Source organism: Bubalus bubalis, chromosome 17 (assembly GCF_019923935.1).
Source record: "Bubalus bubalis isolate 160015118507 breed Murrah chromosome 17, NDDB_SH_1, whole genome shotgun sequence".
In the NCBI taxonomy this organism is placed as follows: Eukaryota; Metazoa; Chordata; class Mammalia; order Artiodactyla; family Bovidae; genus Bubalus; species Bubalus bubalis.
The window spans coordinates 11,232,049-11,248,420 of record NC_059173.1 but is presented as its reverse complement, the minus strand read 5'-3'; the positions used below and the strand labels follow the sequence as shown (position 1 = coordinate 11,248,420).

General features: G+C 46.2%; 1 protein-coding gene across 7 annotated transcripts in view; it reads right to left on the bottom strand.

Moving 5' to 3' along the window:
- Positions 1-3,103: 3,103 nt before the first annotated feature.
- RPH3A (rabphilin 3A) overlaps positions 3,104-16,372 on the bottom strand; it is a 277,513-nt gene continuing 264,244 nt past the window's right edge. For all 7 annotated transcript variants that reach the window (XM_044930102.2, XM_006052994.4, XM_006052996.4 and 4 more), the window contains 7 exons: positions 16,022-16,131; positions 11,294-11,420; positions 9,238-9,294; positions 8,355-8,509; positions 7,682-7,763; positions 6,273-6,369; positions 3,104-5,290 (listed from right to left, as the gene is read on the bottom strand). In XM_044930102.2, the coding sequence (XP_044786037.2) occupies positions 5,160-5,290; positions 6,273-6,369; positions 7,682-7,763; positions 8,355-8,509; positions 9,238-9,294; positions 11,294-11,420; positions 16,022-16,131 (759 nt within the window). In that variant the 3' untranslated portion in view covers positions 3,104-5,159. The remainder of the gene's footprint in view (positions 5,291-6,272; positions 6,370-7,681; positions 7,764-8,354; positions 8,510-9,237; positions 9,295-11,293; positions 11,421-16,021; positions 16,132-16,372) is intronic.

Sequence of the window (16,372 nt, the reverse complement as noted above, 5' to 3'; positions counted from 1 at the left end):
TCCAAAGATGCTGGAATTCTCCAAGTATCTTTCTTTTCCTCATTTCTTGTTTAATTCTATACTTTATGTTGTCTGTTCTTTTGAATCTGTTTAGGTGCATCCTGTGGGCTCAACAGTGGTCTTTCTTGGTGAATGTCCCATGTGAGCTTGAGAAACGTATATTTGGCTGTCAGGTGGTCTGTAAGTGACAATTAGCTACCTTTCTGAATCACCCTTGTCTTAACCAGCTCATCAATTAATTGACACTCCCCACTTCTTCTGTGTAACATATTGACATGCCTAAGATATTTGGAACCATAAAAGGGACGGGTATCCAACTATGTGACACTCTATACATCCATTTGGAATATATGTTTATCAGAGATTCTGTTTGCTCCCAAATGACTTTGGGGCAATCATACATATTAATGAAATATATACTTTTGAAAAAGTATATGTAAACAGATCCTTGTTGTTGTTCAGTCGCTAAGTCATGTCTGACTCTTTGCAGCCCCAGGGACTGCAGCACGCCAGGTTTCCCTGTCCTTCACTATCTCCTGGAGTTTGCTCAAACTCATATCCATTGAGTCGGTGATGCCCCTAGTGCAAAAGAGACCTGTCCTTAGAAAACCAGCACTGAATTCTTTGGCAAGATGTAATAAAGCCAAGTTCCCTAAAACATCGCATAGAGTTAAGTGTGAGTGAGACAATTGTGAAAGAACTGAGGGCATAATCGGAAAAATCCGGAATTAGGCCCTTATGCCTTTGCAAATGGCTTTATGTTCTTGTTTCCTTTAAAGAAACAGGCACAGGAAATCATAGATGGCTCATTCTCGTGTGTTTTATGTGAGACAGATTATACAGGATTTCGGTCAGGGGGTCTGCCTTCAATGATATGGTCTAGGTCTTCTTTGAATGACTGGGAAATGAAGGCACATTTGTGGGCTTGGGGAACCCAGTGAGAGAATCAGGACACTCTGATGTCCTGCCTACAGAATTGAAGACCCATAGTAGGAAGACACTTGCTCAAGCTCAAGAAGCAAATTTGGGCCAGAGCCAAGGAAAATATTACACCTGTTACGAGCATGGACAGCCATTTCTGTTTCCATGGTGCTTGGATTATTATTATTAATTAACCTTATCAGGAAAGGCCCCTGGCAAATCTGACTGAGCTGAGGTGGGGCCAGCCCAGGGGGTTTCAGACCCTGGGTGTTTAACCCACTTGGCTTGTGCCCAGCTTTCACCAGGAGCCACCAGCCCCTTGACCTTCACCTTTGTCAACCCAGAGGGGAGACCAGACCTTGACAACTTGGTCTCACCTATTTGAGGTCTTTATTATTGTCCCCATTTTCCAGATGAGGAAACTGAGACTCAGAGAGTTTAGGTTCCACAGCTAGGAAGTGACAGTCAGGATCTGAATGTCACACTGAGAGGATTAAATAGCTGGTGTGCTTTCCTGGTCAGGTGATTTTCAGGACACAGCATCCCCTCTTTGATATATTTGGTTTCAGTGGGGAAAAAGAAAATTAGCCAAGTTAGGTGTACTGATATATATGAAAACTTTCCTCATATGTATTCATCTCAGCCCATTAAGGGTGTCCCCATACCCAGGTAAGGAGATGAACCATTTTAGAGGTGGAAATTAGGCTTCTTCTTTTCAGCTGCTCAGGACTGACTGACGGTGGATGCTGGGTGTAGAGTGCTGTGTTGCAGGACATAGATGCTGCTCGTAGGTTCTGCGGGAAGTGAGTCAGTTCAGTCACTCAGTCATGTCTGACTCTTCGCGACCCCGTGGACTGCAGCATGCCAGGCTTCCCTGTCCATCAGGAAAGTGGAGCTTGCTCAAACTCACGTCCATCGAGTCGGTGATGCCATCCAGCCATCTCATCCTCTGTGGTCCCTTCCCCTCCTGCCTTCAGTCTTGCTCAGCAGTAGCGTCTAGTGGTGCACCGTGAGCACAGGAAGGAGCGTGGTAACTCGGGTCTCCCGCCCTTCCCGAGAGAGCTCGGTGGCTCTAATGGGCACCTCTCTCCACCTGGTGGCAGCTGACGGGATTGGAGGCAAAATGATGGACTTTTAGGGCAGAGGTTTGCAAAGTCATGATGGAGGTGGGAAGACCAAGCCATCAACTGGGAAATGTTTTCAAACATACCTCCCGTCCCCAGGGCGTAGCAGAGTGTGAAAGGAGCAGAGAAGGTGGCAGGGCAAACACAGAAGTTTGAAAAAAAGAAGAACCTCCCCAGGTGATTCTAATATGCCAGCTTCTGTCCCCAACCTCGAAAACCACCCTTTTGGGGATGAGAAAAGGAAACTGCCTCAAACTTGGCATGAAGAGAAGTTTCCCTTGGATGGAATTGTCAGCTCCTTCTGAGAGGTAACCAACCTTCCTGATGAGCTGCTTAAGCACTTTTGGTGTAAGCTGAAAGATTGCACTTGCAGAGAGTTTCCAAATCCTTCTGAAAAGTTAGCTTACTTACTAGCTCACATTCAGGACCATTGAGAATCTCAACTGAGGGATCCTCTCTGAAAAGGCTCACCACAGGATGGAAAGTGCTAGAATACAAAGTAGGTATTTGGTGAGTTGCCGTTTTGGATTGGTGCATTAAGAGCAGTGCAGGCAGAGTCTACTGATCTAGCTCCTTTCCTGGAATTGCAGCCATGAGACCCTGGGTGTGCCATTCCCTTCTCCGGACTTTGGGTTATTCATCTGTCAGATGAGTGAGTTCACTGAACTAGACTCTGGCTCAACTCTGTGGTCTCTTTCAGCCTTGACATTATCTGATTCTACAGCCACTAGGGGTTTTCCCCCAAGGCTGGGCTAGGTAGGAGAAGAGGAGGATGTCCCCTTCTTATTGAGTGGACACCAGCAAAAAGCATTCTTCCAGGAGGGTGTGAGCTCAGCCAAGTTGGCTGGAGCCTACCTTTCCAAGATGAAATCCACCAGAAAGCACACTTCGTGGGCTCGGGGACCACATCTGCCTTGTTCACTGTTGTAACCCCAGTGGCTGCAACACAATAGATGCTCATTAAATACTGACTATCTGAGTAGGCATCATGCATGTCAGCAGGAAGAGAAAGCTTCCAGAAACCAGAGAGGACAAAAACCCAGGCCACCGGTTTTCCTGGATATTCCTACTTTATTTTTGGCTACATCATCACAAAGAAAGGCGATGGGTAGTTCTGCATGCACCAGAGGGCGTGTGTGTGTGTGTGTGTGTGTGTGTGTGTTCTAGGCAGGGAGGTGCTTACATCTGTCAGGGAGGGGGCGCGCCTGGACCGAGGCACTGCGAGCTAGCCGCATGCTGAGTCCAGCGCCAATACCAGCGTTAGGCCTGGGCGACACAGCCAGCATGCTTTCTCCTAAGGGCGAACCGTGAGAAGGGGGTGGGCTGAGAATGGGCACCAAGGGAGCCCCTGGGGAGACAGAGGGTCAGCAGGGAAGATGGCAGCCAGGAAGCTGCTGGCCATTGTAGAGAAGGCGAGGTGCCTGGCATCTAGAAAATGGTTATTCAAGGCAAGAAATCAGTGCCTTCCAATGACTTGTCAAGGGAGCTGGGGGTGGAAGGCCCTGAAAGGGAAGGTTAACAGGTGTGCGTTTGGAGACAGTGAGAGAGTAGTGTCCATCTGGCTACTTCTGTAGATAATGGTGGGGTTTGGGAGAGAATGGGGTGATTTTCATGGAGGAAGACTTACTGGAAATGGGGGGTAAAAATCCAGCCTTTCTCGCAGGGCACTGGAGATGACCTGGACTCAAATCTTATAAAGTTTGACCTCATTGCCTTTTCCTCCTTTAAAACAATTAAAAAAATTTTAGAAAGACTGAACAATCCAGGATGGAACAAAAGCCTTTGGTGTCAGGATCGGTCACTTTCTAATGCTTTATGTGCACGATGGTGTTTTATTCTCCCAACACAATGAACAGGGTGCAAGAGATAAAGAGACAGAGAGAGACAGAGAGACCAGAGATGATTCTGAGTTAGAGACAGGATACAGACAGTCAGAGAGAGAGAGAGAGAGAGTGAGGGGAATGGGTCATGTGTTCATTTAACTAAGAGCAAAGGAAGGAGACTGGTGGCTTCTATAGAGAGGCCCCCTGGAAACCAGGGCTCTGGTTTGAACACCTTCTGCGCCCACTTGGGGAGGTCAGGGGCTGAGAAAGGCCCTCTGAGCGGAGCATCTACACAGCTTGCTGGATGCTGCCATGCACCCGGGGCAGTGCTAGCGAGCGGCCCAAGGTCCAAGTACACCCGGCTCTGCCAAGGGGAGAAGTGGTTACAGAAGCAGGGACCTAAGTGGTAGTTCAGGATTTTGCCAGTTTCTCAGCATTTGCTCGTTAGGCTGGTGAGAGGAGGCGAGGAGGTGAGCCTGTGTTAAGATATACGTTTTTGCTTTTGCTATTCTATCCCCTCAGAGAAGGGGAAAGAAGAAGGGGCGAGAGGTGGGGGCGGAGAGAAGAGATAAGGGGGTGAGAAGAAAATGATGAATGTGGCATCGGGCGAAAGGAAGAAGGAGAAGTGGGAGAGGGGTGGTACAGAATGGGGGCTAGTGTCTGCTAGGAAGCAAATAGGGAACATCTTGAAAGAGGGGGCTACCCAGTCCCTTGGGGTATTCTGCAAGGTCATTTCTTGATGCATCTAGAGCCGGGAAGTGTGTTCCTAGTCACTGGAGAGTTTAAACACGGGGGTCTGTTTTGTGGCAATTGAGTGCATGATGTGAAGAGGTGGTGAGGGGGAGCTGGGGTGCTCCATTTCTGTCCCAGGGCTCATCCTCATGACCTTGTCTGGCTCTGCTGACAGCTGAGGGTATAGGCGGATGGATGTTAGGTGTGTCCAAGGCCAGAAGGGTCTAAAAACAGTCCTAAATGATGAAGAGCCTCTGTAATTCACCCGGGCTGAGAGGTTGTTAAATTAACAACCTCCTTGTGAAACTCTCCTCATCCCTACGGCTCCATCCTGGAGGGATCTGAGACAGGCTGGATTCAGAGCCTGCATCGCAGCATTGCGGAGAGTGGAGGTTATTGGTGGCAATGTCCGTGGTGCAGGGGAAACCTCAAAGGCAGGCTCCAGGAGGGATGGGTGGGGAAGGTGTCAAGAAGAGAGATGAGAATGTAACGGGCAACTGGGGCAGGCTGGGGGTGGGGGTGAGGGGCACAAGGTCGGGGCATGGACCTGGGGACCATCCTAATCGCTCGACACGTGGTTCTCGTTCTGTAGCTGGTGCCAGCGTTCGATCTTCTTGTCCTTGTTTTTCAGACACTCGTACCAGTGTTTTAAGCGCTCTCCCTTGGCTGAGATCCCCAGCTGGCAGCCTCCTGGAGGACAAGAGGGGAAGACAGGGGCAGGTGGTCAGAGTGGAGGAATGCACAGGAATCTCATTCTAGACCCAAACGTCTAGTTGGGGGAAAACCTGCCACCAAGCAGTGACCACCCACCCAGCCAGCCACTTGGGATCCATCCTTTCTCCTGGAAGTTGTGGTTGTGATGTTATTATTACCACTGATTTTCTTTGTCAACAGACTCTCTGCTTAAGAACCCTCAACGGCTCCCTGCTGTGGCATCAAGTCATAACTGCACTGTCTATTTTTCAAGACCTTCTTTATTTTTTTAAAGTCTTTATTGACTATGTTATAATATTGCTCCTGTTTAATGTTTTTAGCATGTGGGATCCTAGCTCCCTGACCAGGGATCAAACCCACATTCTCTGCATTGGGAGGTGAATCCAGAGAATTCTTAATCTCTGGACCACCAGGAAAGTCCCTAAAGACCTTTTTAAAATCACCACTCTGCTCACTGAAATTCTCTCTCACTACTTCTGGGGACTCATCATGCATTTCCAAGGAGTCTGTTTCATCACCCTGCTCAATCCCGCCTGCACTCCTTTGCTGGAGCTGTATCCATTGTCTGCAATTCCCTCCCTGGTCCACAGGTAATGATGGTACTTCCTCATTATTTGGAGGGGACTGGGAACGATAGAACCTTCATCCTGGACTTGCCAATAGACTAAGGAGACGTCCTCTGCACCCTATTCTCTGCAGAGGCCACACACTCCTCTCCTCTGCAATTGTTTATTCCACTGGAGGTGATTTGTTCAGCAAATAACAAATCATGATCCAATCTTCCCAGCTTCGTAACCCAAATTGGACCCAAATGAGGACCCTGGGTCCTGACTTTGCATTTGGACAAAGTAAGTGCCAGAGTAAAGCAGGGTCCTCAAACCTCTGCATCCCTGGGTAAGGCTCTCTTCTCCTGGGAGGATAGAGGATAGCATTTTGCCTGGGAGCTGGGAGCACTCACCAATGTAATCATTGGACTTGCCGATGTCATAGTCCCAGACTGAGATGTCCAGTGACTTCTTCGCCAGGTCACTGTGTTTGATGTCATAGAAAAATTCCTAGATGCAGCAGAGGAAGGTATGTCAGTGACAGGGTTCTCTGAGCCTTCAGCATCAGGAGCTAAGAGGCTGAGTCCGAAGGTGCATGGACCAAGGGGAGGCCCTTGTATTGGTTATTTGGAATCAAGGGGGTCTTTACCCCAGGCCTGATAATCCCCTTTCAACAAACACTCTGTATAACAAAGCCCCCCAGGCCCTATAATTCTCTTTTCAATGACTCTGCTTGAAGTTGGGAAGACCGGTGGGGTTTTTCTAAGAAGGCTGATTCTGGTCACATTTCCTTGAAGGTAGACAGACATGAACTCAGTCCTTACGTTCCGATAGCTTCTGAAGTGGTTTTCCTCCCTCTTCATCATTCAGAGATTAAAGGTAGTTGAGGTTTAGGTGTTTATGTTTTCAGATAACCTGATTTTTTCAATAACTCTTCTGCCCAATCATAAAATTCACTTATGTTCACTTTTAAAACAAACACGGAAGCAACCCTGGCCCCCCTACAAAAACCCAAAACCAAACTTATACTCTATCTACCCAAGAATGACCACGGTCAACGTTCCCCATGTGTGACCATATTGGTGTATGACTTAAAAAAACAATGTGAATATTAATTTGAATTTCATATCATATGAAATATTCAAATATTAAATTATAGAAATACCATATGAATATACTGTACTGTGGTTTCCCTTTTCCATTTTATAAGAGATGGTGAAAACCAATTTTGCATGTTAGCAGTTTTTTCTACATCACTACTTTATTCTTTATTTATTAATAATTCTTTTTTTCTAAATCACCACTTTAACAGCTTCATCTACCAGCTACGTGGCTGGACTGTAACCTAGTGCCCACGAGTTGAGGATTTAGGTCCCTGACAAGTCGCAGTGCGAATACAGAGGAAGGAACACCTTAAATGGGTATCTGGAGAGTGGCTTTAGCAGGGCTGGATGCATTGGCTGGGTCTGGGAGTTGAGGGAGAGGGAGAGGGCAGTGCCAACCGGGTGGCTGGTAAGGGGGACAACTGCTCCTATTTATTTCCTCAAATATCAGTATTATACACAATTAGAGTTGGTAAAGACATTCTCTCTCCAAACACAGCATCTTCCCTTTGACATTCCAAGTCTATAGGCTTTGTCTTGGGCTTGATTCCCTCCAGTGATGAGGAACTCATTCTTTCTTCCTTAGATAATTCAAGGTGATCTATGAAAGAAAGCTTTTTCTAAAAAAAACGTGCTTTACAACTTTCTAGCAGGGAATTTGTTCCACCTTCACATATACGAACCATTACAGCATATGACAAAAAATGGGACAACCATACCTCATTAAATTCAGGATTCAAGGTTTTCTTCTTAATTTGAGTCTTGTGTTTGGCTTTCTTTCCCATGTCTGGTTTCAGCCAGCTGAGAGGAGACATAAGAGGCTATTATGAATTAAGTTTAATGAATAGGAATAGCCTCCTGATGACCCTAAATGTCCAACTAGTATCAGGAGAATAATTAATTAACAGATCAGAAAGTGAATCAACATTAATAATGACCAGTGTGCATTAGAGCATTTACCTGGTGCCAGACATTACCTAAGCACCTTATGCACATTTAATCCTCAACAAACCCTAGATGGTACAACCGCCCGTTGTACGGGCGTTTTATGTATAAGTTTCCTTATATGTAATAAGGAAACTGAGGGACCAGAGAGGTTGAAACATGTGCCTCCAGTCACACAGCTGGGGGCTCAATCCAGCTGTTGCCTCTGGAGTCTGTGCTCTTAGCCAGGACTTTCTCCCAGTGGATCACTAAGAACCTGGATGATGGTGTCTGGGGCTTCACTACTGATTACCTCTTAAGCTGGGCATCTGTCTCACTGTGTGACCTTGGGCAGGTTCTTTGCGCTCTCGGGGGCTCAGTGTAAAATGATCTTGGGGAAGCTCTCTAGTTCTCCATTTGCAATGGACCCCCTCTCGGGCCCACTGACAGGCCCCGGCATTGACTCACAGCTTGACAAATGGGTCTGAGTAGCCATTGGCATCCATGGCCGCCAGGTGCACGCAGCGTATGATGCCCACGATGAGGCCTCCCTGCTGTGTGCTGTACATGAGGGACACCAGGATCTTGCCGCGTTCCTCTATGTCACCAATACGCTCCACCTGCTGCAGTAGGAGAAGAGGGTGTGTGGGTCTAGGACGGACGGGTTCTGGGAACGTGAATGCTGATCATTAAGAGACAGTCTGTGGAAAGCAGGAGGACTTGGGCCAGCACAAGAGCAGTTCAGCACCACAAACAGCAGACACTCCCCTCCAACCTCCAGGGGGGAGCAAATGATGAAAGCAACAGGCCCAGTCCTTGGCACACAGGGGCTGGTGGCTTTATTCTGACTTAGTCACAGGCCAAGTCTGACACTGGTCATAGACTGAGCCTGACCCTGATGCCAGCCCGACTCTGAGCTCAGAACCCCCCATCCAACCAGTCTTCTCAAAAGCAGAGTGCCTGGGACCAGGGGCATGGCTGTGAAGCCCAACTCGAGCCTCTGCCAGACGCACAGCTTAAAGAACCTGCCCTGCCTTCCCAAGGGGCGTGTGCCATTGCCCTAGTGCAGCAGAATTACTAGAAGAGCTTCTGCAAACAAGGCCAAGGAACACGAGGGTGTCTTCTGTGGGCAAGAGGATGGGCTTCCCCCACCTTGGGGGCTCCAGGTGTGAAAAGCATGCTCCTGGTCTCATGTTCTAATGCCCTGGGCAAAGGCACCTCTCATCATGAACCAACAGGCGGGTGGTTTGGGGAGAAAGAGTGGGAAACGGGCCATTGAGGGAGAGAAAAGGGAGATGTCAAACCCTGTTTGTGGCTTCAACTATATTTTTCCATTTTACTCAGCACTCACCTCCTCCTCATAGAGGGCCATGCCTCGGGCTGACCCAGTGGTTCCGGCACGCTTCATCTTGAGGAGGGAGATAGAAAAGATAGAAAAGAAAAATAGCACTGTCAATGGGGCTCATCGCCCTACTCAAGAAAGACCAGAGGCCCCCTTCTCCCCTCCACTAGCATCCAGAGCCATGATGAGAGGTCCTCCAAGCTTCAGTAGCCCTCCAACACTCCCCCTTTCAGCTAATATATATATATAAAATGCTAACCATTTGAGAGACCATGTTAATGCACAACAGCCTATGATGTAGATTGTATTAATGTCCCCATTTCACAGATGATGACACTGAGGGTCAGAGTGGTCAAACCACTTGCCCCAGTCAGTAAGTGGCAGACTACCGGATCCACAAAACAGATAAGGTTTTGTCTGCTCTGGTTGAAGCAGCACAGGGGCCTTGAGATCTGGTCCACCAGATGCTTCTTCCCCCATGGCTCCTCTGGGGAACAGAATGTGAAAAGCACTGGTTAAATCCAACCTCTCCCCTTTAGAGATGAGGAAACTGAGGTCCAGAGGAAAGGGCACAGTGCTTAGAAGATCCCTGTCCTTGGTGGGACACATGAAGGGAGTCAATGGTGAGAGGGTTAAGAGCAAAGATCAGCAGGGTTCTGGGGCCAGCACAGGCCTGTCCTGCCACCTCTGTGCCTCCGGGACTGGCTGTGTCCATCAGAGCAAGATGAGCAGACCCAGTAACTGAAGACCCAGATGGGGGCCTGGCCCTGTCCTGACCGACTGGACTCACTGAGGGGAAGGAGATGAAGCCTGAAGAGCCAGCTGTTACCAGGCAAAGACCCAGAGGAAAGGCTTCCTCCTAGCACATCTGGCGATTTATTGGAGCCTGGCATCCGGTGTAAAGTTTTCCTTGTTGCTTTGTCGGTGCTATAGAACACGGTGTGGCACACATGAGAGTCCCTCCTGAGGCTGGCCATCTGGCGGGAGGATGCTGCAGGCATCTCCATGGGGGCCCTGGCTCACTGCCCAGTGAGGAGGCACACTGGCCATTGCAGGAAAGCTGGGCTATGGCCGGTGTCTGAGAGCAGAGTCACCGACTCATATCTTAGCAACTCCCTCCTCTTTCTGGTCCCCAGGTAGCTCAGAGGTTAAAAAAAAAAAAAAAAAAAAAAAAAAACCTGGGTGGGTTGGATTATCTGTAAAAATACAGATTGCTAGGTCTCACCCTTCCTCACTAAGTCAGAATATCCAGGGAGATCTCCCATGAAATCTGTTTTGTAAAGCTCTGGTTTTAAAATCTCCAGTTGATTCTGAGGTGCAGCCCAATTGAACAGCCTCAGTGTGGTTCTCGTTCTTTCTCAAAAGGTGAGAAATAGCAGTTGTAATGCTTTATATGTACTCTCACATCAATCCTTAAAAGACCCTATAAGTTGGTACCATATTTTCCCATTTTGCAGATAAGAAAACTGAAGCACAGAGGGGTTAAGTCAAGGGATTCAAGCTATACTGCAAGTGGCAGAAACTGGGACTCAAACCCAGTCTGGCTCCAGAGCCCATGCTCTTAAGCACTATGCTATCCTGCCTTCTGTGTATCTCTGCGATGCTTTATGAACTTCTTGACTGACAGGTGGGTAAGGCAGCATTATTTTCTATAATAACAACAGTTAATTTATGCGTGCTCATTATGTGCAAGGTTGTTTTAGTTATGTCTTTCACACAACCCTCCTACGAGGCAGGTGCTACTGTAACGTCCATTTTATAGACAAGAAAAACTGAGGCCCAGAAGAGTTCAGACCCTTGGCGAAGGCCAGGGAGCAGGGACATGGCAGGGCTTTGAACATGGCAGGGCTTTGAACTCAGGCAGACCGCTCTGCCACACCACACTGCCCTTCAGAAGTGATGCTAACCAGGGTTGGAAGAAGGCATAGCCAGCAGGCAACCCTGATGTTCTGAGCTGAAATCTTCACCCTCCTCCCCAAAGCTGCCACAGCCCCTCTCCTGTCTGGCACCTGACAGATCTATCCCATCCTCTCCCTCACTGAACCCTCAGGGCATAGGCACTCACCGGGATCACCCGCTCCAGACAGATATTGAAGTTCTTCCTCTGATTGGGCTTCAGTTTCTTGAGGGAGAATCTGGTCTCACCAATAAACTCATTATGGCCAAATTTGTCCTCATCACAGACAGAGATTCTGTGGTCAATATAAAGGATGGGAATGAAAAAAAAAGAGCATATACTGAGCACCTATTGTGTACCAAGAGCTGTGTGCGATTGATGATGGTAGGGAACGTATAATGTGCACAGGAATAATACAACATCCTATTTATTGAACACTAGGCCAGGTATTTTTAATTTCTTCTTGATCACAGTATAACTTAATGAGCAGTAACATGCACAAACTTAAATTTTTAGCTTGCTGAATTTTGAATATGCATACACCCATGTAACCACCACTCAGATCAAGATGTAAAACATTTCAGCTGCCAGAAGACCCTCATGATTCCTCCTAGTCACTAACTTCCTCAAAGATTACCATTTTGTCCCCTTGGCAAGATTCCGTGTCTTGTTTTTGACCTGCATATAAATAAAATCAGATGTATAGATTCTTTTACATTTGGCTTCTTTTGTTCAACATTATGTCTGTGAGATTCATCCATGTCTATAGTAATTTGTCCTTGTTTTGGTTGTATAGTATTCCATCATGTAAATATACTCTAATAATGTTGCTGCATATGGGCATTTGGTTTCGAGCTATTTCTAGTTGTTATGAATGAAGCTGCAAGGGACTATTCACATTCATGTCTTTTTGTATGCACATGCATGTGTTTCTGTATTGCTGAGCCAAGCTTCTCCTGAGGTTAACGCACAAATTTAACCTCAGTAGAAATGTCTAAACAGTTTTCCAAAGAGGTTCCTTCAATTATATTCCTACCAGTAGTTTATGCAGGTCCTGGTTGTTCTTCATTCTAATTTCGATTTTGTCAGTTTTAACTGTTGCATTTCTGAGTAGGCCATAGTATCTATGTCGTTGTAGTATTAATTTACATTTCCCTGATGAGTAATGAAGCTCAGCTGCCTTTTCATCTGCTTTATGGCCATTTCGGCAGCATGTTTTGCAAAGTTAGGCTAGGACCTCTTCTCATTTAATTCTTTCCCTTCTCCCAAACCTATGGTTTCCCACTTTGTAGAGGAAACTGGGGCCCAGAAAGGTTGAATAATTTTTCCCTAGTAAGGGGCAGAGATGGCAACCCATTCCAGTATTTTTGCCTGGAGAATCCCATGGACAGAGCATTCTGGCAGGTTACAGTCCGTGGGATCGAAAGAGTCAGACACAGCTGAGCAACTAAATATCACACAAGGGGCAGCACCAGAATTTGAAGCTCCTGAATCCCAGAACACTGTATTGTCTTTTGCTACCCATTCTGTACAGCAGTAAGTACACTAGAGACACAAAATTGGCTGGTCATGAGAAAGGTACCTCAGGAGGCCCAAAGGACAAGTTGAGGCATGATAATTCTTCCTGACATATACTAAGAGGAAGGAAGGAATTTCCCCCTCACCAAGGCATGGGAGGCAGATAGGAACTAACAGCACCTTGCTCTTGGGCATCAACATTTGTTGAACGAGTATACTCCAGTAAAAAAAAATTGCTGAACAAGGTTCATAGTTCTAGAGGGTCAGAACACCCTCCTTCTGAGCCCCATGTGCACATACCATGCAGCCAGTAGGGGTGTGAACAACACCATCCTTTCTACAGGACAATGTGTCTCCAAAAACTTAAAAATAGTCACCATATTTGACCTATCAATGCCACTTCTAAGAATTTATCTTGAAGACATAGGTGCAAAAATAAATAACTAAAGATCCTTCCTATAGTTTTGTTTGTAATTGTGAAAAAGCAGAAATAACATAAGTATTCTATAATGGGGAGAAATCTTAAGAAAATTATGAAATAACCCTGGAAACGTTAACAGTACACATTGAAAATAATGTTGTCCTCACTCACCAGGGAAATGCAAAAACCACAATGTGACACCCCTACACACTCATCAGAATGGCCAACATGGAAAAGTGTTGATGAGGACGCGACTGGAACCCCCAGACACTGCTTGTTGGAGTGTAAAAACAGTTTCTGCTAAAACTATGGAAAACTGGCAGTCTCTACTAGAGCTAAACGTATACATACACTGCGGTTCAGTCATTACGCTCCCAGGTGTATATACGACAGAAATGCATGCAAGAAACAGCTACTGCAATGTTCCTAGCAGCACTATTTGTAATGGCCCCAAACAGAAAGTCAACCAAATGCCCATTAACAGTAGAATGAATAAGTGAAACTGTTATATCCACACAACGGAATACTAAATAGCAATGAGAAAGAACAACTTACAACTACACACAACTCGGGCGACTGTCACAAACAGATATTAAATGAAAGAAGACAGACATAAAAGAATGATGTGGTGTGATTTCATTGTATAAAGTACAGAACTAGACTAAGTGAAGCTGTCCTGTTAGCAATGAGGGCGGTGAACCCCCTTTGGGGAAAGGTTCTCACTGAAAGGGGGCACGGGGCGGCGGGGTTGGGGGGGGTGCTTCCGTGGTCCAGCGCTGTTCTGTTTTCTTAATTCAGTGTGTTCACTCTGTGAAAATGCATCTATCTGTACACTTTTCTCATGTGCACTTTTCTAAATGGATGTTACACTGCTATAAAAATGTGTGCCTAAGAAAATTTCATAGCTGACAGGAATGTACTTGGAACAGCCCCTTTGAAGAGGAGTTTGCATGTCTTGTAAAATTAAAAAGACCCACACCCTATATCCTATGATCCAGCAAATATTCCTCCTTGATTTCTATCCTAAGGAAATACTCATATGAACACAAGGAAGCATGAAGGATGTTCACTGAAAATTCGTTTATAATAGAGAAAAGCTGGAAGCTGTCTAAATGTCTGTCCACAGGGAACTGGATAAATAAAGTGGTAAACAGTCACATAAAACTTTAAGACATGCCCAACAATATCATATACTGTTTATAGACACATAATTATGCAGCTGAAGCATAGGATACGCTTGGGAATGATACCCATAGAATTCAGAATAGTGGTTAGCCCTGGGGAAGGAAGAAGAAAAGAGGTGGGGGATGGTGTATACAAGAGGAGCTTCAATTTGCATCTGTAGTGCTTAATTCTTTACCAGAAAAAGAGCAGAAGCAAATACAAAAAATATTAAGATTTTTGAAAGACTGTTTTTTTAATATTCTGTAAAAGTGTTACTTGCTCAGTCATGTCCGACTCTTTCCGACCCCATGGACTGTAGCCCGCCAGGCTCCTCTGTCCATGTAATTCTCCAGGTAAGATACTGGAGTGGGTGGCATTCCCTCCTCCAGGGGATCTTCCCAACTCAGGGATGAAACCCAGGTCTTCCGCGTTGCGGGCGGATTCTTTACCATCTGAGCCACCAGGGAAGCCTGTATATATATTCATGATATTTATTAATAAAGCATTTAAAAATATGTGATAAATCTATGCCGTGGAATACTCTGAAACAGTTAAAAATTAGGTAGATCTAATGTGTAAAATGTGTAAAATAAGTAGCTAATGGGAAGCTGCTGTCCAGCACAGGGAACTCAGCTTTGTGCTCTGTGATGACCTAGAGGGCTGGGATGGGAAAGTGGGAGGGAGACTCAAGAGAGAGGCGATATATGTATACATACAGCTGATTCACGCTGTTGTACAGCAGAGACCAACACAACATTGCAAAGCAAATATACTCTAATTAAAAAGTAAAATAAATATCCTGAAAAAAATTAGGTGGCTCTAAATGTCTTCTCATGGCCACAAACCTAAGATATATTGTTAAGGAAAAAGGCAAGTTCCAGATATATTCGAAAAGATATTTCTTATACTGTAAATGATGGTGTTTGCATATATATGTACACTATATGTATGTATATGGGGCTTCCCAGGTGGCGCCAGGTAAAGACCCTGTCTGCCAGTGCAGGAGACTAAGAGATGTGGGTTCGATCTCTGGGTCAGAAAGATCCCCTGGAGGAGGGCATGGCAACCCACTCCAGTACTCTTGCTTGGAGAATCCCATGGACAGAGGAGCCTGGCAGGCTACAGTCCATGGGGTTGCAAAGAGTTGGACATGACTGAAGCAACTAAACCACCACCACCATGTATGTATATAATGAATATACACACTCACAGAAGGAAAAAAGAGACCCAGGCTGAGGAAGGGACGGACATTTAAAGGCAGCTTTGTTTTCTCAGTAATTCTTCACAAGAAGAATATACTCATTTATTGAGTGCTAAGTGGCTTCAGTCATGTCCCACTCTTTGCATCCCCATGGACTGTAGCCTGCCAGGCTCCTCTGTCCATGGGATTTTCCAGGCGAGAATACTGGAATGGGTTGCCATGCCCTCCTCATTAATGCATTTTAATACATTATAGAAGAATATGAAGTGGCATCAGTATGTTGTTAAGTGAAGCTGGCTGATTATTCAATAGGATAGTCCATTCTTATAAACATTTTAAAAAATACTTAACTTTATTTAAAAAAATACTTTTGCATGCACACACACACAAATACACACGCTAAACCCAGATGTCAAGACGCCAAGATGTTAACAGTTTCACTTATCTGTACTTTCAAAAATGTCTACTCGAAATAGATAACATCTTTTAGAAGTAAAACTACCCTGAGATGTTTTAAGGCATAGCTCCTGGGGATCACGCGTGCTTGTCTGCCCAGCCGTGGCCCATCTCCGCCCTCCCACCCAGCAGGCACCTGAGGGTCTTCCTTTGCATGTCCTCGTCTGTGATGCCATGGTAGACCAGAGTTTCGTTCCAGATGGGGTTTCTGGTGTTCCGCAGGGTTTTTGTACGAAGCTTGTTGGACTAGAACCCAGAGAGATGGACAGACAGACACCTGCCTCAGTGGGGAGCCAGTCCTGCAGCCACATCCCCTGGGCCCGTTTAGTGGCTGGGTGACTTAGGAGCCCACTCCCCTTAGGAGTGTCCAGGGCTCTGTTCTCCCAAGTGCGTGTTCTCGGGGGAGTCGGGGTCAGGCTCTAGGGTGCATCACCAACACTAGACAGTGGGCTACCCCTCCCTCCAGGCCCTCTCATTGACCTTTTCA